The following is a 19,346-nucleotide window of genomic DNA, read 5'->3' as shown; positions in this document are numbered from 1 at the left end:
GCACTCAGAGGGTTTTGGTACAAGCATTTGGACATCAGGAGATCATCACTACACTGGCTTCTCTTTCTGTACAAGCAGCATGCAGACAGCAATGCAGAGCACAGAGAGGAGGCTGGTTCAGCAGCATCACACCTCTGATCATGCCGCAACACGGCTCGGGATGTGCTGCCATGGCAACCATCTTCCACTGACCCAGTGATGGGCTGCCTTGTGTGTTAGTGTGATAGCTGCTGAACGGATATATGTGTGATGAATATGTGTGCGTCGGCTGCTGTTTTGTGTGAGATGGAGAGACAGAAAGAGCAAGAACCACACAGAGAAAATAAAGGAGTGCAAGATAGATTGAAAGACAAAGGGAAAGATGGTTGTGAAGAGTCATGATAACCACTAAATGAAATTGTATTTGATAATCATTTTTTGACACTTGATGGCCTCTAAAGCTATTGTTTATATTTCCGTTTGCATTATGGTATTGTGACGATTTTGTGGTGGCACTGACAGTGGAAAAAAATCCTTTAAGCTGTTTTCCAGAAATTTGTCCTTCTTTGCTCAGTTACATTCTATACAAAAGCACATTTAATTCTTTTAATAGTGAGAATATCCAATTAACACACATGAACGCATGCACGCATGCACACAGAATGCATGTCATTGTTATGGTTGCCTAAATTTTCTATATTGTAGATAAGCCTTTGGCTCAGTTTGCTCCTCTGGCAATGTCATTTCCATGGTAACTGTAATAAAGCCTGTTTAAGGCTTGGCATGTACATTATAAAAGTGAAAGTAGTTTTCTAAATATTGGAATACTTTACAGCCTCACTCATGGAAACTATGTGTATTGACAAACACATTCTATAATGCACAAAGGGTTTTCTGCAGTAATCTGATTCTGGATCTGTGCCATGGGCAGTCTGCACTCAATTTCCCTTTCCTGCCTTGGTTGGACTTTAGTCACTGAGTGCTTCCCACACTATTGAAGCATCACACATTTTCTGACCCACTTAGAGCCATCTGCACAAGAATTGGTCTTTGGCCTCACTGTTCTGGTTCTCTGCAGGCGCTGCTGGGATTACAGTTTAGTGAGGCCATTGTTTGGGCTCAGTCCTTTAGGGCTACAGCTTAGAAAAAAAGGGTGTCATTTTCTTGATTTTGAATAAAACACACAATTGCACACACTATGTTTTGAAAGCAAGGTAATTTGTAATGTGCATTGGTTTCTAAATGGATAACTGAGGAGCAATAATGGAAAGCACAGTCTCCATTACACTTTGCTATGCGTTACTGTTAAGCAGATATACAGAGCACACAGGCCCCCACAGTCAGCAGCTTGTGCACATCTGCGGGCAATATGGAGCTCTCATTCTCCAGCAAAGGTCAGTAAAATACTCACTTGAAAAGACTCCCCCAACACCAAATGGGCCTCCACCTTCACCAGCGTCCTCAGCCATGTGTATAATAGATCATTGCCGGAGCACCCCAGGGAGCATGAATCATGTGTGTATCATATCTGTGTGTGGTCGTCTGAGTGCACAATTTGGATTCCAACAGTGTATACAACTCAGCCCCAGGTGGAAAACATGATACATCTACTGTTTTTGACAATATTATGTTTAAAACATGCAGCATATGGTTCCTGTCAATACATCATTCCCCAATATCACTATATGTTTACTGGAGTTGGTACAGAAATATTATTGTCAGCCATTGCTGTCAGTTTAGCTCCAAATATATTGCCTTATGTTAGATTAGACTCTTCTTCAACTTTGCTGATGCAGATGCTGCATTACTCACACAGCAAAAAGTTCAGGTTCAGAATTAAGTGCTATGTCAATCCGAACATAAAAAGCAGAGTGCAGGAAAACCTTGCAAGACATAATAATGCCAGAACATCACAGATTTCCAGACTATCAGGCTGTAAACGTGGCTTGAGACTGTGTGTCTCAAGATGGAGTGTGCATTAGCTGTATGTGGGCTACATCTCTGGTGACAAGGCAGAGGAATTTTCTTATCTGAGGTTGATAGAGACTGTACATGAATTTTCCAGTCCAATAATCAGACGACGAGTCCATTTTCAGGGGCTCTGAAGAGATGGGGCGGCTACAGTCTCGGACAGTCACTGATGCATCTCAGACCCATTTACTTCCCTGAAATACCACAGCTCTGCAATGTGGGCTGCCCACTCACATTTGCCTAGTTATGGTCAAGCTCAATACAAATCAAAATTAGGCGCCGAGAGGATGAGAGATGTGTGGCTTTTTCATCTATGGTCTTTTTGAATGAACAATATTTAAAAAGACACTAATCACTGAACACAGTGCTGTGCTCTGATGCGGTCTTTCTAAAATTATTTCTCACATTGTGTTTCTGAACTGAGTGAGCACAATAGAGAATGTCTACTCTTCCTCTGCATCAATGGATTCCAAAGTCTAGGCCTGTTTTTTTCTAAATGTCAAGTGGTGCCTCATTTAAAGTCACAGTTAGAGAACATGTACACTAAACTGTAGCTACAGCCGGCACAGCTTGAAATCATTGTGCCTCCTGCTGGATATACAAAGTCATTGCACCACATGGAAACAGGCTAAATGACAGGAGACTGTCTAGTCAGTTTCGTGCACTATACCCATTAAGTTTGTTTGAATTTGGATACAGTACAGAATGTATGCTACTGTTCAAAACTTTGGGGTCACCCAAGCAATTTCATTTTTCCATGAAAATTTACACTTTTATTCATGTGCTAACAGAAGTGCACAAGGGTTTTCTAATTATCAGTTAGCTGACACAATTGTACCATTAAAACACAGGATTGATGGTTGTTGGAAATGTTCCTCTGTACCTCTGTGTAGATTTTCCATTAAAAATCAATGATTTCCGGCTAAAATAGTCATTTACCACATTAAAAATGTCTAAACTGCATTTCTGATTAATTTAATGTTATCTTCATTTAAACAACTGCTTTTCATTCAAAAATAAGGGCATTTCTAAGTGACTTCAAACTTTTGAATGGTAGTGTATGTTAAGACTCATAATACAAAATACTACTATCCAACACTTACTTTCAGCTGTGAAGAGTATACAACGTTTAAATCCTTAATTTAGACATTTTTCCTGCAACTATTTGGGAACAGTTTTCCAACATAACAAGAATTTCCTATACACTTTGCAAAAACCTGATTGACATGTACAGATTTCTGGCTGCATCCTTATCCAGCTTTGGATCAGTATCTGACTTCACTAATGCTCTTTTAGTGGAATGAGAGCAGATCCCTAAAGACATAGAAAACCATCCCTGTTTTGTTGCTCAGAGTAGATATGCACCGTCTAGCGGAAGCTATTTATATTTTCATCATGCCATGCATGATGACAATAAATCCATTCTAATTCGAGAAAAATACAATTGCTGTGACATCCACTTGATGTTCAGCTGTGATTTAATTTACCACAAAATTGGCTGCAAATTTGCACTGATTATTTCAAGCTGTTGAAAAGAGGCACAAAGAAAATGTGAGATTTCCATCCAATATTGTTTACATTTCTTTTCAGTGTTTCAGTGTTTCATGATGCTACACAGTTTACTGCACCAGACAAAGACAGCAATAGGCACAGATCAAATACCACAACAGTACAGGTCAGATGAAAATTATTTCATCCTTCAGGATAAACAAAGAGTAGTGACTTCTCACAGGTGGGTTGGATCTCTAATTTAACCATCTATAAATACCCCAAACCCCAAGGTGACATCATTACTCAACAGCCTTCCATCTAAGCAAATATACAGAGGATGTGTCTGACACAAGCCATTTGGTTATCAGGTCCGAGCAGCTGTTGCTATACAGCACAAACCTGACTTCAAGGCTTTCTGCATGACAGCTTGTTTAGTAGCACTGTGGCCTGCCTGAGATAAACAGGAGACGTGAGAGAAACAGTTCTTTTTCTGTACTGTAAACAATTTGGATCGCTCACTGTTCCAAGCAAAGGAATAAGCATCCATATTTTGATGTTAGACACTAAACTTTTGAAGTAACCAACAGATGTTTACACAGAATGGTTTGTGAGCAAAACAAGAAGAGCAACAGGCAGAGAAGAGCAGCTCATTTTTAGATGATGAAGATGCAGATATGAGAACATAGAGGCAGACACAACAAGCTTTTATCAAACAAGCATCTCATTCTGTTCTGGGCATTTTGCAGAGTTCCTGTATGTCTGCTGCACACACTGGCAGCAAAATAGTTGTTCAATGTTAACAAAAAGTTAAACCACAGTCATCTGAAATTCCATGTAAACTGACTCTATTTATATCATATAAAGCAGCCTGATGTGGAAAAACAGAAATTTTTGAAACTGTGGTACATCACCAGGGTCAATAAGTTTTTTATATATGTAAAAACTACTGAAAATCTAAAAGTGCATTTGTATATTTCCCACAGTTCCTGAGTCCTTGTTTACTTCTGGATTCAAAGTGACCTCTGATGAAATGAACACAGACCCATGTTGTTTGGTCATGTTCAGCCCTTTGTTGGTACATTTTGAATCTATAATTTTAGCGACACACAGGCTGAAGCAATTTTGACTGACGATGTGGACAGGGTGTGGGACCTTGATATCCCACACAGCTTTGACCTCCTGACATAGTTTACAGAGATGAGATCTGGTGAGATCATCACTGTGAGATGGTTCCACTCCTAATGAAAGGGGGAAATAGGCTTTCCAAGGCTACTCATGCCTCACTGGAGATCCTCATGTCATCTGTGGGTTTGTGGTTGCACTCGTGGTGATTTAGGCCTTACCTTAGACAGAGTTTTTCCAGCTAGGCCCCAGAAGGTAATGCAGGAAGATAGAACCCCTTGTTTTTAAGAGAAATTTATCATGATAGTCTTCCATTTGATGTAAAAGAAATTCTTATAGAAAGGGACTTTTAAATTCTATTTAAAAACTTGCTTATTCCTAAGATGCTCTTGATAAATCCTGAAGAACAACGTAAATCCCTAAAGATTTTTCTCACAATATTAATTCAGTTTTGAGATGGACCAGACCTTATTTACAGTGGATTCAGTGGATATGAGTCAAGTGTTTCATACAAACAATAAGCACCAATTTTGCAATTTTTGAGCACGAGGGAGAAAAGAGACTGTAAAACAAATAGTAAGGTGGCTTTAACCCATAAGAACCCACGGTGACACCAGTGTAACAAGCACTTTGAGTGCCCCAGTCTCTTCCTTGTAAAGCTTATGTCTGACCTTAACTCATTAAGTCCTTTCAGGAAAAACGGGTCTGGGTTCTTATGGGTCAAAAGACTTCAATATCTGCCTAACTTTAAGAGCGAGAAGGGGAAAGTTTCCATTGTAATACTGCTTTACTTACTTACAAAAGATGAGCACCACAATCACCAACACGGTCTCACGGGGATTCGTGAAACTGTCACGTCAGTTTTTGTTTCGGTTTCGTGCGCACCAACACGATGTCGTCATGTTTTTCGTGCCGCTCACCGCGAGCGAAACCCGCTGTGGTAATCACATCTGAAAGTGGTTTATACCGGCGGATTCATGACGATCTAAGTTGTCCACCGGCGTTTGCGGCCGCCGCTGCGGCCGCCAGACATTCTTTAAATTCCTATGCAAATTCGGCGGATTCGTGACGATTTAAGCTGTCCATCGGCGTTTGCGGCCGCGGCCGTGGCCGCGGCTGAATGTCTGGCGGCCGCAATGGCGGCCGCGGCGGTGGCCGCAAACGCCGATGGGCAGCTTAAATCGTCACGAATCCGCCGAATTTGCATAGGAATTTAAAGAATGTCCGGCGGCCGAAGCGGCGGCCGCAACGGCGGTCGCAAACGCCGATGGACAGCTTAGATCGTCATGAATCCGCCGGTATAAACCACTTTCAGATGTGATTACCACAGCGGGTTTCGCTTGTGGTGAGCGGCACGAAAAACATGACGACATCGTGTTGGTGCGCACGAAACCGAAACAAAAACTGACGTGACAGTTTCACGAATCCCCGTGAGACCGGGCTGCAATCACACAGTAGCAGGCATTTAGATTTTGTACATGTGGAACTTGTTGCATTGCAACACTACCCTCACACAACCCCCCCCCAGCTCATTGTAGTAGGCCAGTGATACATAGTATTGTATGTAAAGATAGAGGCAAGCTGATAAATTATAATGGTACACTTTAGTTAGAAGTACAATACACTAGCCTGGCATATAGTACAATGCTCTTGTCATACATTTAAAATGGGGATGGATACAGCAGCAATTTAAAATCATGATTTGATAAAATTGGGATTTGAAAGATAGATCATCAACAGAAGGTTCTGAAATCAAATGAGCACACTAAGGCTTCGCTTTTGTAATGTATTAGGAAAGGTAATACTCAGCCTTCTCTTATGGTGCTGTATATAAAAAAGTCTGCCAAAAGAAGCCCTACAATTGCGTAATGAGATAGATTTTTACTCTTTAGATGAATGTGGTACATAAACTGTACAATTCTGCTGTGGTATCCAGTGTCTGTAGAGTACATTAATGTACAACTTGTATTACTAGTGCTTTTTGAAAAGAATAAAGCATGTTCTTGAGGTATCCTTCCCCAGAGGAAAATTTTACTGCTCAAAGCTTGCTCTTCTACAGCTCAGGAGACAAATTTGAGATTCTCATGTCAGCCTCATTTTAGTTTCTATTTTGTCTAAAGGTTTCTCATACGTTTCTCCTAAAATTCACTAGGAGAAATAGGTGAGACAGGATAATTAGAGGGAGTCATACTTGAGACTTGTGGGAGATACCTTGCTAATCTCAATCCAGTGTGTTTAATGGCTCCTTTATTTCTCCTCTGGAAAAGAAAATGAACAATAGTGGAGCAATATGTGAGACTTACTCACTCACACCTCCATATGAGCACAACAGACTCAGAATCAAACCCCAGCCTTCTGGGTGTGAGACAGCCACTCTACCCACTGAGCTATGCCACCCTATGCATATATTAATCTGCACACCTTACAAATGCTGCAACAAATAAGAAGTTGCCAGGATACAGCCTAAACATCTTGAGGCACTTGTAATAATATATGGAGACTTCAATCATGTCACCCTCTCTTCCCACTTGACTGGATTTATCATTCTAAACAACACGGATCATCCACTCATAATATCATGATGGGCCTCTCTCTGGACTGCAGGACGGAGAGATATAGAAGATCTTTGTACCCACAGCGATCAGGCTTTATAATTCTATAGCAAATAGTAGATGAGCTGACAGACAAATGAATTTCCCTTTTGGGATGAATAAAGTAATCTGAATCTTTATTAATTAATTTAAAAAAATATCATGTGGATTACAATAAAGTCAACATGATAGATGATTAAAAACAACCAAAACGTTGATCTGAGTCTGAGAATTCAATGAGCGCTTGTGGAGATCTCTTCATTTGTTCTCTCTGAGCTTAGTATGAGATGCATGAACTGAAGCTGGGATGAGAATAGATTGAGTTCTTAGAGAGAGCTCTCTGATTTCTCTGCCTGAGATCACAAAGAGACACAAAAGTTGAGAAACTCTGAGAATTATATGAGAGCTTGTTGAGATCTCTTCTGAAACTTTAAAGGAGACTAAACTGAGATTTAGTGCATCTTATTGCTCAGGAGAAAAAAATGAGACACAGGAGAAATAAGCCTTAGTCTCAGTTTGGTGTCACACAGATCTCAAAGTTGTCTAGGAGAAGTAAATGAGACATTTTTGAGATCTCTTTTTGAATTTTCTTTTCCTCTGGGTCTCTTTCCACATCCAGGCAAACTGGCATCCACTACAGCATTGCTACAAGGGATTGAAATCATTCTTCGGCTTTCTATTTGTGACTGCTGCTGTCTAAAAACTCTGACCTGCCTGAACTATATTTGGAGCTTATGAGAAATTGAGTTTGTTGAAGATAAAAACATAAATACATCAACTATTAATATTGGAGTAGAACAGTTGCCATTTTTTGTTGTTATAGTCACAGTCAAAAAAATCTTTGTAAATCTGGTAGCAAGGGTGTCAGAAAGTATATGTTTAAAAACAGTGAACTACTGTAACAATAAAACAATGTTTTACCTTGTCTTGTCTTGTCTTACAAGCCCGCTAACATCCCAGTTTTTGTTGGACATGCTTGACTTTATAATTTAACTTTTCCTTGATAGTAGTTAGGACACTACCTGTTAGCTTACATTTTTGGCTAATGCTAATCCAATTCTGATTTCTGAGATGTCTAATTTAAGAAAATTCCATAAAAGTAATTAAACCTGTGGTGTAATTGAGTTACTTAGAAAATAACTACTAAGTCGCACAAGGATGACGACGTTGGGGAGTAATTGGCGTGAAGGACACAGACTAGCAGTGTGGTTGACACAGTTCAATAAAGTAACGTTAAAAGCCACAGTTGGACGCACGGAGTGTTTTAATAACACAACAAAGCCTGTTTTTATTTTTGTTGGGATCTTTTAAATACCCTATTTATGGTTGGGCAAGCTTGACTTTAAGACAATTCTCTATTGCTAGATGTGATGCTAGCATATATTTTTTCAGAGTGTGATATTTGATTTCCAAAAGCGTCTATGGAAGCTTAAATAAACGTATTTGTTTAAACACCACAGTTTTGGTTGGACAAACTTGACTTTAAGGCAATTGATTCGCCATAGCTGTAATAATTTATAGTGTGTGTTTTTGGCTAACACTAGGCTAAATTTGATAATTCAGACTGTGATGTTTGATTTCAAAACCACAGTTAAGCTTATTTACACTACCCTTCACAAGTTTGAGGTCACCCAGACAATTTCATGTTTTCCATGAAAACTTACACTTTTATTCATGTGCTAACATAACTGCACAAGGGTTTTCTAATCATCAATCACTCTTTCAACACCATTAGCTAACACAATGTACCATTAGAACACAGGAGTGACGGTTGTTGGAAATGGGCCTGTGTACCCCAGTGTAGATATTCCATTAAATATCAGCCATTTCCAGCTATAATACTCATTTGCCACATTAGCAATGTCTAGACTGTATTTCTTATTAATTTCATGTTATTTTCATTGAAAAAAAAGTTTTTCTTTCAAAAATAAGGACATTTCTAAGTGACCCCAAACTTTTGAACAGTAGTTTATATGGTTTTTATAATCATTGGAAACATTAGAAACAAACATTAGAAGTCTCCTGATAAAAAGCATAAACCTGAGTCATCAGATTACATCGGTACTATAACGCATTACATCTCCAGCGGAGTAATGAGGGTTGCCATGGTTACCACCGGGCTCGGAGGAATATCGGGGTCTCTCTCCTGACTCGTCCTCCTTTTTTTCCTCCTGTTTTTTGGAGGGGGTGTAGCCGGAGAGCTGAGAGGGAGCTTGCTTCTTTTTATTTTTTCGCTCGCTGAATGGGAGGACAGGGGTCTTCGCTTGCGGAGGGCATGTATTTGAATCTCGGATAATTAAAATAAACTGTGCTCACTGTGAAGTCGGAAAAAGTCACAAATGAGCGGTCGATTTTTGATCGGGAAAGTGCCTCCGCTGCAGCCGGCGACAGGAGCCAGACGGACTTTACTTTTTACGCCAAGGTACTTTAAGTTAAGATACTCCACCCCAGTATACCCTTAGACACACTAGTCAGCTCAATTTTACAAGTTTGTTTCGATGCTACACAGCTTTCTTTATGTAGCCTACCTCCTAATGTAATGATTGTTTCTCTTAATGGGGACTGGATATCTTAACCGATTCTGACATTTTTCTGCTACATTATAACATTAGAGGATGATTTTGGCTGCTGCGACTGCATTTATACCTGAATAATGAAGGTCTGCCGGAATAAAATTACATTACTCCTTTAAACTTTGGGTTTGAAACATTTGACATGTGAATTATTGTGCAATGAAGTTGAATGCAAGCACAAAGAAAAGAACAAGAGCTTCGTGCGTTGACACTGATTTGGCAGAAGAAATTTTAACATCTGTGGAAACACATTTTATTCTTGGAGGACACTGTCATGCTGTTACCACAGCTATCTGTATAATGAGGGATGTCTTAACCACTCATTCAGCCATAGTCATGCACTCCCAGGGGCCATATGTGAACTGTACCTTCTGCAGAAAATATCAGAATTGAACTAGGAGATGCCTTCTTCTTTCTATGTGCTGTTAAATGCTGTTTTATAGCTGCACTATAGTGTAGATAAACACATTTTGTGATGGAGTACATCTGAGTAATGTAAAAATCGTGTCTAAATGTAATGCCTGGTTGCTTTTGTTTTTCTCTCTGACTTCTCTACACCTTTCAGTTCTGCAAGTCTTGCCATAGTGGCAACCAGAACTTGTGCACGTTTTTCACTGATGCTGCCAGATCCACTTCTGAGTCTGGACAACGATTGTGATGTCCACACCCAGCTCAATCACACCAACCGCCCCTCAATCTTTTCAAATCAAAACATTTTTACAGAAGTGCAAGTCACTGACGCATAAATCAGAAAGATGTTGGAGCAATGCCACAGAAAACCATAAGTTAATTGCCACCCTAGGTATGAAGTATGCATCATGCCGGTCTATTGTACTCTCACCCTCTCCCTGTCTGGATTTCACCTCCAAGAGCCGACAGCTTGGCTTGTAAAATCAACAGCCCACAGGCCCTCCTGCCTCTTCTTAGGCTGACATCCCTGTGGGGTTATTCATGGGCTGTCTGTCGCCCCTGACAGAGGAGGTATTGTTCAAACATACCACGAACATCTGCTCTTAATGTAAATCTTAAAACTATTCTTGCTGTTGGTAGTGTTTTGAAACATTTTCTTGTATGCTCCAATGCAGTATTTATCCAAGGGTTCACCCTCTTGTTGTCAAACTTTGCCTCTGGGGTTGTGTGTCTGCAACCGCAAAATCACTTTGCTAAAACACTGCATCAGAATGCTCAAAACCAATGTCTTCTCTGTTTTACAACTGCGACAACAACTCAACTCCAGCCATGTGATTAAATCCAATTCTGAATATTCAGAGGCCGTTTTTGTTTCCCTGTATTTTTCTGTGCAATTCCATGTTCCATGCCTCTGCTAATTGCAGACTGCAGACCCACAAAAAGCATTTTCAGCTCAGTAGGGAAAACCAAGAAAGAAAGAAAGAAAGAAAGAAAGAAGAAAGAACTGATTCAGCTCAGACAGTTACTCAGCTTTAAAGGGTCATATTAATTTACCTTTTCCACTGTGCCACATTCTTGTGTGCCAACACAAATTTGATTACCACTTGTGGTTGCCAGTAGTAATGATGGGGAACATAATTATACAAAATCTGAGCTGGACTTGTATTTAGCTCTCCAGAGGTATCATTTTTAAATTCAGCAAAGCATTATTGGTCTTCTGAAACGCATAAAAATGTTTCACTCTTCAATTTGAAACTCCCCCTGGAACTGAAATGTTTTATTCTCCCGTGATGCTTTGGTTGACTGAGAGGCCACACTTGTTTAACTCCACTCAATTTTAAATGTATTCGAACATTGATGTACCCAGAGATGTGATGCCCAGTAAGCAGTTTCTCTGAGCTGGGCTGAGGCTGCCCATCACTGCCGTCCTCCCTAGAGGGGCCAATCTGGCACCGTCTGTTTTGGGGCAGCTTCATTAAGGGGCAGAGGGGAGGGTCACGGAGGGCTTAGTATCCTGCCCCTCTGATTTCCCTCATCCTGCTTCTTTAGAGCATAACAGACCTCCTTCTAAATCATGAGCTGTCAGTTGACATACTTTTTATTTAGCATGATTTATCAGCATCTCCTGTAAAGTTTCCCTTGAAGTTACAGTCTAGGATTGCAGTGTGTCCCGCTTTGCTGTCATGGTGATTTTTTAAATCAAGGCACAGCTGATACATTCAGAACTTAAAATTAACTGTTCAGACTGACCATTTATTTTGACTGCAAGGCGGGAGTTTCCCACATAAGTTGCAGTAGTTTGCTAAAAGGTTTATTCACGTTTGTAAAGTTTACGAATGGTTTGTTTTATAGCGGGAAGAAAGTTTTAGACATTTCCACCCCCAATGTAAGTAGCTGTAGCTGTAAATCTTTTTTTTTAGGTGCATAAAATCTGAACTGTTTGATTTGCAACCAGCATAAAATTAAGAAAAAAAATTGGAACCACTCCTGAGGATTTGTTCACCATGTGGCCTTGAGCGCTGATGTATTTGGATCAAAGCAGCTGTAGCCAAGTTGGAATTACCTGCTTGTTTGACCATGTGGCCACCTCCACAGACAGCTGACTACAGACAGATGGATTTGTCAATGTCACTGTGAGCCTATTTTCCCCTCAGAGTGCTGCAGCTTTTCTTACCGTAAACTCATACAGTTGCTATTTAATTTTTGCTGAATGATCATCCTGTTATGTTTCAGGTGGGATGAGAGCAGCTCCATTAGCAGCGGGCTCAGCGATGGTGATGGCGATGGTTCTGAGAACTTCAGTTCAGAGGAGTTCAACGTCAGCTCCTCTCTTAACTCCCTCCCGAGCACGCCCTTGGGATCAAGACGTAACTCTTCTGCCATGGTGAGCTGACATACTGTACCAGTCTGTAGTACAACATGAGGGAGAGGGAGTAGATGCAATTTTAAAATGTGTTTGGTGCAAGAATGTTTCTCATATAAAGCCAAATGAGATCCAAATAAACACTTACATATGTCTTAAAATATTGTATGTCTGTAGGAGAGTGTTAAATTAGATAAAATGTTCTTCATTTTCTCTTTGGATACACGGTTGTAGTGTCCACCCTTTCCACAGGTAAAAATTTTTGTGCTCTTTGCATACTTAAAGCGTGCTGACTTGGAAGAAGTTAGTGCTACTCAATGAGACATCTGTCGCTCTATATCACATTAATATGGTGCCAAGCAACAGCTTGTCCAGTTTTGTCCTCAGTGCTACCTCCTCAAAGCGCCACGATAGTTTTTCTATTATAGTGTAGCTGTCATTTTTTGCCCACGACACAGTGGTACATTAGAGAATTAAAGGCTGAATCTCAACTCTTATTGAATTTTCTTTATTGTTGTGTAATGTGTTATCGCCGAAAGTGTTAAATCCATAAACATTTTTTTAAAGTTTTTGTTCTCCTCCCTTTGTCTTCCTCTGTGATTTTCTTTAATCCGCTTGAAGTGTATCAGTTTGCTTCTCTCTGCTTCCCACTGGAATGCAGCTTAGATGGAACAAAGATTACAGTTAACAGTCACTTCAATAGATGACACAGTCTATGTCTGATGGTTACCCACACTGGGCCACTTCCTTTCCTCTGTCTGCAGCTCCGCACTGACGCAGAGAAGCGCTCCCTGGTGGAAAGTGGACTTTCTTGGTACAGCGAGGATGGCAAAGCCAGCCATAAGCTTGATAGCTGCAGCTTCGACACAGGCAGTCTCAAAACAGAAGCCCTGAGCAAATGGAGAAAGAAGCCTCCTTGCTTCAGTGAAGATTTTGGGGTTAAAGGGGAACTAAAAAAACCTCAAAGTCTGGGTCAACCAGGAAGTCTTAAAAAGGGCAGAAGTCCTCCTGTGGGTGTGACCTCCCCCATCACCCATACCTCCCAGAGCATGCTCAAAGTCGCAGGTGAGACCTAGTGGCATATATGTCTTACTAAATCTCTGCTGTTCGCCTCCTATAGGGATTTGGTGTATTGCTGTTCTGTGAAATCAGTCTTCTATAATTGCACTGTTTTCTGAATCCAAACATAAACCAGTCTGCATTCATCTTGACAGCAAGCGGATATCTGCTTTGGCTCTTCTATAAACAGAGGTGTACTCCATAGTGTAAGTCAGGCTATAATGCCTATAGCACGGTATATAATTTAAAATGCACAATAAATCTGGTTCATTGAAACCCCCCCCAGCTTAAAGCCCAGACCAATGTTTCTTCTATTATCTTAAAGAAAAGCTTGTTACTATACTGTAAATGTCTGCAGAGACACCATGAGTCTGCCATCTGCAGCAGCTAAATATATTTATACGTCTTTTAATCCCCAACAAAACACACCATGATTAAATAATAGCTTATTTTGACTTCCAGTAACAACATTTGATGCTCTTTCATTTTAATTTCCTCAGTTTAATCTCAGCCGTAAATATGAGTCATTGAAGTTATATCCAATTGTTTGTACTTTAGCTGCACTTTCAAGGAAAAAAAACATCTTTTAGGTAATGCTTTCCTAAGCTTGTACTACATTTGACAACAAATTTGAGAGGTCAGATGTGTTGTATCTGCTTTTATGATTATAGTGTAACAGTAATTTTGCCTTTAGTCTTATTCCCAAGTAAAAAATAAAGTATTTGCGGTTCATCCTTATCTTTTAATATATCCCCGACATATTTGCCAACTCGGTTCTGAGTTTTATTGATTCCCACAGATGAGATTCTGATTAATTACATCAATCAGATATGCCTTACAATATTGTTAAGGCATATCTGATTGATGTAATTAGATATGCCTTACAATATTGTTAAAAAGTTTAATTTTGACCCTTTTTAGGGAGGGCCTGTCAGTGAGTCACACTTGAAATCAAGGCTCATGAAAGCTCTTTCATTCATTACAGATGTGCAGTGTTTAAGTTTCATCTCATCTGCAATCGCTGGAAGGATATGTATTTTTGCTTTTCTGTGAAGATGTCTGGTTCAAAGAGAAATTGTGTGTCACTGTCCACAGGTTACACTGGTTTAGATTTTTCAGTGGAAAGCTACATTTACAGGGTATGGCACATAAACATGTTTATCAACCTTCATTTCTTTTGGAGTAGTTTATTCTTTTCAGGACATAAATGTATTAATAAAAAGTGAGGCTTGCTGTGCGTAAAGACAAACAGAGCAAATGGAGGGACCCAAACATAAGTATTTAATGGTATTTAAGGTATGAAAATTATTAATGACTACATATTGAGTTTTTTCATTATGTTGTCCTATTTTCTGTTCTTCTTCTTTATGTAGCGCATAAAAGTGAGAAGCCACTTGACAAATCCAAGATTTCCATTAAAACTGCTGGTCTACAGCGGTCTCGTTCAGATGCTGGCAGGGATCACCATGGAGACCACCGCAAGCCTCCGTCAGGTCTAGTTAAACCCACTGCTGGAGCATCCTTTGGCTACAAGAAACCACCAACAGCAACTGGTACCGCAACCGTACTGACAGCAGGTGGCACCACTATCTCCAGTGGCTCTGCTACGGTGGGAAAAACCCCCAAGTCATCTGGTATCCCTGTGAAGCCAGTGGGAGGAGGAACACCGTCGGGTAGAAAGAACAGTTTTGATGCCAGCAGTGAGCAGGGCTTCATGGGACCAAATAGCAGAAACAGCATTCAGTACCGCAGCTTGCCTCGACCAGCCAAATCAAGCACACTCAGCGTGATTGGTCGCCCTGCAACTCGTCCTGTCAGCGGTACTATTGATTCCAGTCTGTTGTCTTTGAAACCTGTACCCATGGCCTCCACAGGGCCCAGGGTTAAAGAACCTAGTAGCTGCAGCAGTAAAATGACTAATCGAACAAGCTTAGGCCCAGTGAATCAGACAGACAGAGAGAAGGAAAAAGAAAGAGCCAAGGCCAAGGCTGTGGGAGCTGACATGGACTGTGCTTCTCTGAAAGGAGAGGACACCCAGTCTGAGTCTACAGGAGAGTCTGTTGTGAAGCTACACGGCCTGAGACGGACCAGCAGCAGCAAGTACCCTGAACTGTCATCACCCACCACACCAAGGTCTCTCATTTAAATGTGCTCTAAAATGCTATTTCACCCAAATCCCCTCCAAAAAATGCAAACAAAAGCATCTCTACAGTCTCTAGTGGTATCTAAAACTATTAGTTTTTCATCAGATCTTTTTTCTGTAGTGATACCAACAATAAATACAACTTTGGTTGTATCTGATTGTGATTTTGCTGCTATGCATGACACCATCGTGGCATGGTAGAAGTTAATGTAATTTCAGTTGTGGCGCCTACAGAATTAAAAAATTACAAAATAGTAATATGTCTTTCCAGGAAACAGTGTCCCATTTACTGTAATACTAATCAACAGAGCTTACTGTGACTAGTTTTTCCTGGAACTACTTTCTATTAGAAAAAAAAAGAATGATTAATAATAGGGACACTATTGAAGAGTTTTGAATACCATTCATACAACCCTTTCAACACCTTTCTCCCTAGTCGTATAGTTATACAAGTAAATAAAATGTAAAATGTGTTTTTTTGCAGTTTGGGTGATAGAAAAATGACCAAAATTTCTCAGGATCTCATACTGGTTTCTGTTATTTGACATCTTGTTTTTTCTGCCTGGTTCCAAGGATGCTGAACACCAAGTCTCTCGGTGGTCCCCCCTCCTTAGCTCACCTGGACAGGGTCAATTCTAATAGTCTTGACTCCTGTGTGACCATCCAGGACCTTCCACCCAAAGTACCCCCTTACTCCAAACTTCAAGACTTGGCTGGGTCTCACACAGCTACGCGCCTCACCCCCAGCCCAGCGCCTGTCCTCAACATCGATTGTCCCAGCTCCTATACCAGCGAAAGCCTGGGTTTGACTGGATCGCCGATGCTCTACCCAAAACTGTCTGGCATGCACCGCAGTATGGAGTCGCTGCCTCTCCAGATGAGTGTACCCTCCAGTGCAAGGTTTGTCAGAATAGACACGCATGCCAAGGAAGAAAGAGGAACAGGAACCTGGGGGGCTGGAAGCAGGACGTCCCTCAACCTCACCGAAAGGCAAGTGTCACAAGTAACTAATGTCCACTGTGTCACAATTTAACAAAATGTGAGTCCATTATTGTCTTTGTCATTGATATATGTAGATGTTTTGGGAGTTACTGTCATGAACTTGTCATATAAGGTCACAAACAAGCACAGTGACACTAAATTACAGTTCATTATTCTACTATTTGAAAAAGTTCTCTGATGTGAAAGTAACACAAAGACCTTGTGCAAGGGGAAACAAACCTTCTCTTTTTGTCATCATTTAGTGGTTCTTAATTTGTTGGAAAACCAAACAAATCAGTTAACAAAGCAAGAAATGGATATTATGTAATTTAGTAACCAATACTGGTAGAAGTAGCTTTATTTATCCGAGCAGCAGAGAGGTTGTAAAACACAATCTCCATTTGAATCAGTGTTTCAGTCTGAACATTTGGCTAGAAGGTTCTTGGCACACAACATGCGATCCACACATATTTTATGTGTCTTTTCCTCAAACTGAAAGTCTCTCATTTTGAAGATGAAGGGTGGAATTTCTGATTATCAAGGTGGAAAGATGGTCCAGATTGTTTCCTGCCAAAGGAATGTACGTGTCATGTACATGGCCAGTGTATGATATGGACTCTATGTACAAAAAGCATTGTAGGATAAGCCCACAACATGTTTCATGCAGGTGTTATGTACGTCTCTGCAGAATGTTATGTTTATAGGAATTATTTACAATGTAATTTTATTCTCTACTATTTGTGTTTTCACTCTCTTTACAGCATGCAAACAGACCGGAACACTTTGCCGAAGAAAGGCTTAGAGTGCGTCAAAAACTATTATTTTCCAAAAATCTATTTGATATTTTACACTGTTTGAAGTTAAAATGACCCCTGTTTTTTCCAGACGCTATGGCTCAAGTCTGTCAGAGAGTGATGGCAGCAAACCAGGAAGGCGCCACTCCCACACCATAGTCAGCATGACAGAGAGCGATAGCCCCCCTCAGCTGCCTTCTCCAACTCGCCCCCTCCACGCCTCCTCCAACAAGACTCCTCTCACCAACATGGGTGAGTCTGCTCCTTCCGTTTCGCTGCCAAGTTCTAAAAACTCTCCCAAGTCTTACGCTCTTTGATAAGTCATCCGTCTTATCGTTGAGTGTTGTTGCAGACAGGGAAATTGAGTCTGTACTGAGAGGAAAGTCCAGCAAGTTTTTACAGTTAAGTGATGATGACAGAAGTTATCTGTAATAAATTCTGTCATATAGTGATGAAGTGATGGCCAGATATAATAAAAAATATAATATATGATCATATTTTTTTCAAGTGAAAATCATTATCATGGATTTACACTCATTTCAGTGTGAGATGAAGAGTGAAATATGCAGTGGATGAAGGCAATAGGGGTCAAGTCAGGCTATATTTATCACTTCACTGTTGTGGAAGCATAGTGTTGCCTTACACTGAGTCATCAGAATAAGGATGCTACACCAAGGTGGAGGCCTACTCTGTGTGCGCATGTGTGTCCATTGCACTGAATCTTACAGTTTTGTCTGTTTTTTTCATTTATAATAGCTACCCCAATTTCCAGCGGCACCCCGAGGATATCACGCTCCAACAGCATAGGTCCCCCCAGTGAGTCAGCCTGCGATCTCTATGGATCCTCCCCCCTGGGCAGCAGTATGTCGCTGGCTGACCGGCCAAAAAGCATGATGCGGTCCGGTTCTTTCCGTGAACCAGGGGATGATGGTGAGACAGCCTGGCTTGGCTCCATTCTGGGGAGTCTCCCAACATGGCTTCCAATGAAGCAAAATTGTGTGCTCATACTGCACACAGTCGGTAAAGCAAAATGTCAGAAAGATGTTTGTTTTCAGAAGCAAAGAAAGTGGAGAGGAGTCTTGGTGCCTCCATGTTAGATTAATACTGAGCTGTGTTAGGGTTTGAAAGTGCTACATGTAGTCACAATGTAAACAAAACAGGAGTTATCTAGTGATAATTTAAAATCTCCCATAAACTTGAATTTTTCAAAAATGTATTTTAGTGTTTTCATTAGTATAAAGCAGGGCTGTCAAAATTAGCATGTTGGTGCGGATTAATCCAGTACCATAATTTATCAGATTAAAATTTTTAACACAATTAACGCATCTGCAGTGCAGAATGACTCAAAATCCCTGAAATGTCTCTGGGAACGTATTTTGGGTGTTTTAAATTTGATGGTTCGCTTCTATTTTACCGGCCCACCTTTTCAGTGTTTACGGCATTAGTTTATCTGTTCAGGAAACACACAGACCAATTAGATACGAGTTCAGCCATCCCACGTGACGCTACTCAGTTAATGAATTGGTCTCTGCATTCCAGCCACTAAACATCGCAGTTGAGTTCAGAAAACAGGTGAGGGACAGACGAGAGGAGGATAGACAAAAAGATAAACAAGAAAAGAACTCAGTCAGAGAGCGCAGTGCTCCGCCAAGACTGTTTATTCCTCAATTTGTGTACTTTATAATAGATTGACCCACAAACTAACTAAAAAAATACTAAATTGCCTTGCGTGAGCACAGGCATGTGTTGTGCATGCGTACCTTATGTAGTACAGATACCGAATTGCGTGACCTATATATGTAACGGGTCGAGTGAATTGATGCAGGTAACTGATGCAGTCTTCACTTGTTGTCATGGTTATGGTGACGC

The 19,346-nt window shown here is 40.6% G+C and overlaps 1 protein-coding gene across 5 annotated transcripts in view; it reads left to right on the top strand.

The window, feature by feature from the left end:
* nav1b (neuron navigator 1b) overlaps positions 1 to 19,346 on the top strand; it is a 121,968-nt gene that overhangs the window by 75,385 nt on the left and 27,237 nt on the right. For all 5 annotated transcript variants that reach the window (XM_051947989.1, XM_051947988.1, XM_051947986.1 and 2 more), the window contains 7 exons: positions 12,371 to 12,521; positions 13,265 to 13,565; positions 14,933 to 15,692; positions 16,276 to 16,692; positions 17,445 to 17,486; positions 17,569 to 17,729; positions 18,234 to 18,407. In XM_051947989.1, coding sequence (XP_051803949.1) covers positions 12,371 to 12,521; positions 13,265 to 13,565; positions 14,933 to 15,692; positions 16,276 to 16,692; positions 17,445 to 17,486; positions 17,569 to 17,729; positions 18,234 to 18,407 — 2,006 coding nt within the window. The remainder of the gene's footprint in view (positions 1 to 12,370; positions 12,522 to 13,264; positions 13,566 to 14,932; positions 15,693 to 16,275; positions 16,693 to 17,444; positions 17,487 to 17,568; positions 17,730 to 18,233; positions 18,408 to 19,346) is intronic.

Source organism: Acanthochromis polyacanthus, chromosome 5 (genome assembly GCF_021347895.1).
Source record: "Acanthochromis polyacanthus isolate Apoly-LR-REF ecotype Palm Island chromosome 5, KAUST_Apoly_ChrSc, whole genome shotgun sequence".
Taxonomy (NCBI): Eukaryota; Metazoa; Chordata; class Actinopteri; family Pomacentridae; genus Acanthochromis; species Acanthochromis polyacanthus.
This window is presented reverse-complemented; position numbering and strand designations above follow the sequence as displayed.